We start from the raw sequence: 7,092 nt of genomic DNA on the forward strand, positions 1-7,092 counted from the left end.
TAAATAAATTATATTTCACAAGTTATATTCAAAACTATGATAAAAATGAATTAAGATAAAATAGAGTGTTCGGCACACTGAGTGGCATAACTTGCTCGGCTACACTGTAGTCGGGTAAGGGGTGTCACAGTTCCAACATTCCATGTACCAACCCTGATCCTCCTCCTATCCTGCTCCTTCCTAATTGGTCTCCTTCTATGATATCTTCTATTGTTTTCTATGTCTATCTTGTGTTCTGTTCTACTATTTGTTCTACTATCTATCCTATGGACTAACTTCTTTACCCACACCCGTCCATGATGTGGGAACCCTTGCTCACTTAACACCACACCCGGGCGCCGGCATGGCGCGTCGCTTTCGGTGAATCCTTGCATATTTATCACTACACCCGGGCTCCGATGTAGCGCGTCGTTAGTAGAGGATGCCCCAACGTTTATATCTTTTGAATCCATATCATAGGGTGTGATGAAATTTTTACGCTGGTTGTCACCTACCGCAACCCTCCTCCTTTATCCGGGCTTGGGACCGGCTAAGCGCAAACTACTTAAGCGGAGTTTAGGAATAGAATTAAAATGCTATAAAATATAAATAGAAAATATAATGAAATAATAAAGCATATTAGCACTTGATGGTACTAATGTGCCCATGTATTGCCTAGACAAGTGTGTCAGACTGGATAGATTGACATGCCAATAAGGGATCAATTGAACAGTACTGCGTAAGCTTTATGCTTATATTCATGGCTTTATGCCCACATTTATGGCTTGTATGTTCGATTATTTGTTACTATGACTTTTTAGCCATATTGATTGCATACGTGGTTGACGTTTTACATCCCATGGTATGATGGCCCGAGGCACTACGGTGCCCTATGCTAGCTATATTAATTACATATGTAGTTAACATTATGTGTCCCATGGTATGACGGCCTGAGACACTATGGTATTCAGTGCTAGTATACCCGCTTATCCAGTTTAGTCAGCCTGTCATAGGTTACTTGGGCAATGAAATTTATTAGGAATAACATAAATCCTATAAATGAGTAAGAATGACTTGAAATGAGCTAGATTAATTTAAAATTTTATTTATTATGAAATGATCCAAAATACATAGAAAATGTTAGGTAAAGCAATGAAAATGATAGAGAAATAAATATAACTAAGATAAATATTACAAATGTTTCTACTATAATAATATGACTATAAATTTCATATTTTTATTAATTTTGTATATTGTATATTATTACTGCAAATTCATGAACTAAGCGCTTCCAAAGAGGAGCAAAAAGGATAAAAAAAAAAAAAGTTAATATAAAAATGTCATAAAATCAATATAATTCTAAATTTTACAAAGTTTGCTCCATTTTTATTCCTATTTGTATATATTATTTCCTTGTTATATTATTACATCACTAAGTAGCAATGTTTAGCGCAATGGATTGTTTTCTCGTGTAGGTACTGAAGATAAAGCCCAGTGGACACTAGATTGGGATTTTGGAGTCTGGATCTGCAGAAGTGTCCAAGGTGTCACCTCCTCAGCAATACATATAGATAGGGCCCACATAGATTCTATTAATATATTCTGTACATCATAAGTATTTCCTATGTTGTAATGTAAATTATGAAAATATATTTAATATGCATATGATGTAAATTGATAAATTAGCTATTTCATATGCAATTAATTTGTATATCATGTAAATTATGAATTTATGTAATTGGTTTGTAAATCATATAAATTAATGAAATTTGAGAATTTTTGTATATAAATTGAGCATGAATAGAATATATGGAATTGAATATGCAATTGAAATATATAAATGATATTTGAAATGATGAGATGGTTATGATAAAGATATAAATGTAATTATTATATGAAAATGTGGTTGAAAATTTTAAACAAGTAAATAGTGAAATACGCCAAACGGTATTAAAATAGGGGAAACTTCATCAATTTCTCCTTAGAGAAATAATCGCTTTTAAAATAAAACGAGGTTAAAAATTGCTAAAGGAATAAAGTAAAATAAGATAAGGTACTCCGGCACTGAATGTAGCATGCTTTGCTCGACTACACTGTAAACCGGGTAAGGGGTGTTACATATACACTATACATCTTATGCGAAATCCAAAGAGACTTTTTGGGAGAACATTAATCGGTACTAACTGAGTGGCTGATGCTAATATTTTTCAACTCAATTTATTAATAAAATATTATTGTTTATTAAAAAAAATAATATAGTAAAAGAAAAAAAAATTGAAACAAATGAATTGGGTCAAGCAAATTTAGATTATTTTGGATTGCGAATTAATCGATTCTTATATTTTATTGGCTGGTTTGGGGTGAATCATTTCAGGTTAGCCTAGTCGCTATATAAAAATGATTTGAGTCATATCATAGTTAATTGTCAGGAGTTATTTTTTGTTAAAATATTAATTTTTTTAAAAAATGATTTTATTAATTTGATTTTCAATCAAAATTTAAATTGATCCAATCCATTTAAACGAATCAGTATTAGGTCAGACTATAGAATTTATCCTTGGTTTTCAGGTCATTCACATTTGGGTTATTTTAAATATTATACTAATTAAAACAGATTGTAAATGGTTTTCGAGCGAATAAATTAAAAGCTCAATAAGAAAAAAATAATAATAATAACGACGATGGATACTTTGGGCACCCTCCCTTGAAATATTTAAATTTTTTTTAAAATTTTTTTAAAATTTTTTATTAATTAATACTAGTCAAATTATTATTTAATCCATCTATTTTAAAAATTAATTAATTAATTCTTTTATTTTGAAAAAATATTACTATTTAATTCATTTATTTTAGTGAAACTAATTAGTTGATCAATATATTTTGAGCAACATATTATTAGATAAAAATAGAAATTTTGCTATCCAAATACTATATTTGAATTTATATATTTTTTTAAAATTATTTAAGTATTTTCATTTAATTTCTTACATATTATTTTTGTGTATTTTTCTTTACTAAAAAACTAATTTTCATTAATTACTTGAAAATTTAGACAAACTGATTAATCTTTTTGTACAGACTACTTATACTATTTTATTAAAAATAAAATCAATCAGAGAATGAGAGAGAAAAGAGTGTGAGTACAGAAGAAAAGTACAGAAGAAAAGAAATATGGAGAGAGAGAAATAAGAAAGGGTAAAAGAGATACATGAGAGAGAGAATTAGAATAATTTATGTTAAAAAATAATTATGAAACTGAATAGTTTATGAAATCAAATTATAGGAACTAACGTATTTTTTTAAAATATAAAAATTAATTAATTAATTTTACTAAAATAAAAAAAATTAAATAATATTATCTAATAAAATAATATCAGAGGGACTAAATAGTTTGATAAAAGTAAATATATAGATTAAATAATACTTTTTAAAAATAAAAAAAAGTTAAATAATTAATTTCTTTAAAATACAAAACTAAATAAAGATTTACTCTTTTATATATCTTCCACTTTTTCAAATGTACCGTACCTGAAAAAATATAGAATATCTATATTCAATCTATATTCAACATGCAGAAAATGACAATCATTTCTTGAACATTTGAGAGAGAGGGAGAGAGAGAGAGAGAGAGAGACTAGTTTATTTTGTTATTGTAAGGCCTGTAAAGTCCATGTCAATTGATCTACGGGGCTCGCAGTGTAATACATCTCAGGCATTAGCGTACACTCCGCAAAATCAAAATCAAAGTGAGAGCTTTGAAACGAAGCAACCATGTTCCGCCCTATGAAGCACGGAAACGGCACCGAGTGCCGTTTCCCAGTGTCGGAAACGTTTCCGACGAGGAAATGCACCGACACGGCTCGGAAACGTTTCCGGGCCGTTTCCGAAAATATTGAAAATCGAAAACGCGTTTCCGTTGCCGGAAACGCGTTTCTTTAAAGAAAATTAAAAAAAGAAAAAAAGAAAAATGGGTAGGTTAAAACATTCACCAACAACAGAAAAGAAAGAAGAACAACAGAAAAGAAAGAAGAAGAAAAAGAAAAAGAAAAGGAAAAGGGGTACCTCGGCAGTCGGCAGTCGGCAGACCACTCGGCACGTCGGGTAAGAATCGCAAAGAAGAAGAAGAAGAAGAAGAAGCAGCAGCAGCAGCCGATTCTCCCAGGTAAGGCGTTTCCCTTTTTTTTTTTTCCTTCCCATCGTGAAATGAATGGGGGCTGGGTATTGGGTAATTAGGTTTATATTGGGGTGGTTTATTAATTTATTATTATTTAATTTATTATTTTTTTTATTATTAATTTATTATTTTTCTTTTCTAATTTTTTTGTAAAATAATTTTATCAAGCAATTTTTATTAATTAATTATAATTTTATTCTATTAATTAATCATAAATTTATCATATTTAATATCAATTTTTTTTTCTCTAAATGTATATTCCATAATTAGATTTTTCTCAAACTAAATTTGAGGAGTTATCAAAATATTTTTTTTTTTTAAAAAAAAGATAAAAAATTTTTTCCCAAATTCACTAAAAATTTTCAAGATTTGCCATATTTTTACAATCAACATTTTGAAGGAAATTAAGAACAAATGTAAATATATTTTTAAAGTTATTTTTAAAATTATAAAATTTCAAGTTATTTATTTATTTATAAATATACCCCTATATTTTTTATATTTACACGTTTCCCCACGTTTCCGTTTGCTATGTTTTTTAAAATGCCGTTTCCCCGTGTCCGTTTCCGCTTTTCCCCGTGTCCGCGTTTCCGTTTCCGTGCTACATAGGTTCTGCCCAGTACTCATGTGCTCATTGGTTTTCTCAATTTCAGCTACTTGTTCTGCCGGCACTTCTTCGTTTCTTGAGGATTGAATGGGCTCTATGTCACCACTCCACAAGCTCCTGTCTTCTATGACCCCAAACCCAAATGGATTTGAATTAGAACAGGAAATGGTGACACTTCTCTTTGAAATAGATTGGCTTGCACAGTCCAAGAAAGTTTGCATATTAGAGTTTTGCTGTTCACATGTGGAGGAAATATGCAATGGATGAAGACAGGAAGAATTAGCATCAGGAGGTGGAATAGAAAGGAAAGAAAGGTTAAAGGGGGTTTTCTTCACATCCATGGAAAAATCTTTCATTTGTGGACTTACAGCACTAGAAACTGATGAAGACAATATGGGCTGGTAATGAGAATCTGCAGAGAGTCCGTATGGAGTGTTATTGTTACAATTTTGTTTATAACTAGGAGAGAGGAGTTTGTGAGTGTTGGGATCTAACCCTTGTGCGATAAGCTTCTTCTTGATGCAAGAGTTCCAGAAGTTCTTGATCTCATTATCAGTTCTTCCAGGTAAATGCTTAGCTATTTGAGCCCATCTGTTACCTAGAATTCTATGAATATCAATGATGGTCATCTCTTCTTGCGCAGTAAAGGAACCTCTTTTGAGATCTGGTCTTAAGTAGTTTATCCATCTCAATCTGCAACTCTTTCCACACCTTTGCAGCCCTGCAAAAGATATATACACATACCTAGTTAGGAAAGATTGAAGAATATATGATTAATAGGGGAGACTTGATGAAAGCAAAGGGACTGTAAATTAGTAAAGTATCAGGAATAACCTGCCAGCTTTGGAACAGAACTCCATGAACCATGACCATAGGTGGTAATGAACTTGATTAGCTTCTCATCTTCCTCAGGAGACCATAACCCTCTCTTGACTTTCTGCTTGCTGCAACATTGATGGCCCATTCTCTTTTTACCCAAATCCTCAGCCAATTAGCTTGCTATAGCTCACCATTTAATGTGATGGTACTTCCTTATTAGTACCAATTCTCTGTTTTTGAAAGGAAAACCTCCCCTTTATATAAACAATATTTCTTTTAGCTGCAGCCGTGAAAATCTAATCAATTAAGATTTTTTTTTTCTTAATTTGGCTACAGTCCACGTGTAAAAAATGCTAAAATTTAGTGAGAGAGAGAGAGAGAGAGATGTTGGGGAAATTGAACTTTGGGTGTACTCATGAGAGAGGACCACACTGTGGTCTAATCGATTGTCCTCATAACTTCAAGCCTTTTTCTTGAAACAATTGCTCACAAGTTGTTTACTGCATTTCTTTAACTAATTAAATTAATCAAATATCATTATTGCTCTAATTTTAATTACTTGCCTGATTAATATATATAATTTGGTATAAGCTACGATCCCACGTCGTTAAAAAATAATTTTAGTGAGAGGTTAATAAGTCTCTATACACCATCCCTTTATAAGCTGGTTTTTGGAGATGAATTTTACCTAAATGGTCTATTCTTCACATGGTTCGACTTCAATGACTTGTGGTTCTCAATCATTCATATCAGTTGCATAAACTTTGATATTTTATATTTTAGTTGACTGTGTATAGAGTACTAGCTAAGTCAACATAATTGAAGATCACGCATATATTGTCCAAATTTACAATGATATACAATATTGTTGCCTGCCTGCCCTTTTCTTCATGTCTAAGCTCTGTACATTATGGTAAATATCGCAAACACGTGTTCTGTATGACATCAGGAAAATTATACAATCAATCCATTGTATGTATAAAACGAATTCTTGCTGTTCTTCCTTTTAAAATTTCAATGTTTCTTTGGGGTTCATACTGCATACACATGTTGAGTACGTATACAATCAATCCATCGGGAAAATTATAAATTAATCCATTATACATACTGCATACACATGTTGAGTATGTAAAATACATTCTAATCATTAATTTTGGACCCATTCTTGCTGTTCTTTCCTTTTTAAAATTTTAACAAATTTTCTTTGCCTATATTAAAAAAAAAATCATTGATTATAATGAAATCTTTTAACAAAATTTTCTTTGCCTATATAACAGTTCATGATTTTTTTTCTGAAAAAAGTTATTTTTTATTAATATATAAAATCAAGAAAAAGCCTGATAGAAGATATACACCTGAAACCAAACAAAGCAACAACCAAAGCGAGAACGAAGAGAGGGCCCAAAGCGCTATAAGTCAAAACCTAACCAAGCAACAAGAACTACGACAATATAAGGTTACATAAATGCAATGAAAACTTCAGTTGTTGAACAACCTACTCTTGCCAGGAAGT

At 31.1% G+C, this 7,092-nt stretch overlaps 1 protein-coding gene across 2 annotated transcripts; it reads right to left on the reverse strand.

Annotated features, from left to right (window-relative positions):
- Window positions 1–3,520: 3,520 nt before the first annotated feature.
- LOC110658025 (myb-related protein 308-like) lies at window positions 3,521–6,157 on the reverse strand. 2 transcript variants are annotated; one of them, XM_058130017.1, is made up of 3 exons: window positions 5,595–6,157; window positions 4,759–5,481; window positions 3,521–3,760 (listed from the first exon to the last, which is right to left on the reverse strand). In XM_058130017.1, exons 1-3 carry the CDS (start codon window positions 5,722–5,724, stop codon window positions 3,627–3,629), a joined length of 987 nt encoding a protein of 328 aa, XP_057986000.1. In that variant the 5' UTR covers window positions 5,725–6,157; the 3' UTR covers window positions 3,521–3,626. The 2 variants fall into 2 exon arrangements, with proteins under 2 accessions (XP_057986000.1, XP_021671175.2); XM_021815483.2 differs by lacking the exon at window positions 3,521–3,760 and having other exon boundaries at window positions 4,486–5,481.
- Between the last annotated feature and the right edge of the window lie 935 nt (window positions 6,158–7,092).

This window comes from Hevea brasiliensis, chromosome 11 (genome assembly GCF_030052815.1).
Source record: "Hevea brasiliensis isolate MT/VB/25A 57/8 chromosome 11, ASM3005281v1, whole genome shotgun sequence".
Classification (NCBI taxonomy): domain Eukaryota; kingdom Viridiplantae; phylum Streptophyta; class Magnoliopsida; order Malpighiales; family Euphorbiaceae; genus Hevea; species Hevea brasiliensis.

What these genes read in the sequence shown, in the direction of transcription:
- LOC110658025 (XM_021815483.2), bottom strand. Translation starts at nt 5,724, where the DNA reads ATGGGCCATCAATGTTGCAGCAAGCAGAAAGTCAAGAGAGGGTTATGG. An exon ending in TTCTGTTCCAAAGCTGGCAG is followed by an intron (nt 5,482 to 5,594) that starts GTTATTCCTGAT and finishes TATCTTTTGCAG; the next exon opens with GGCTGCAAAGGTGTGGAAAG.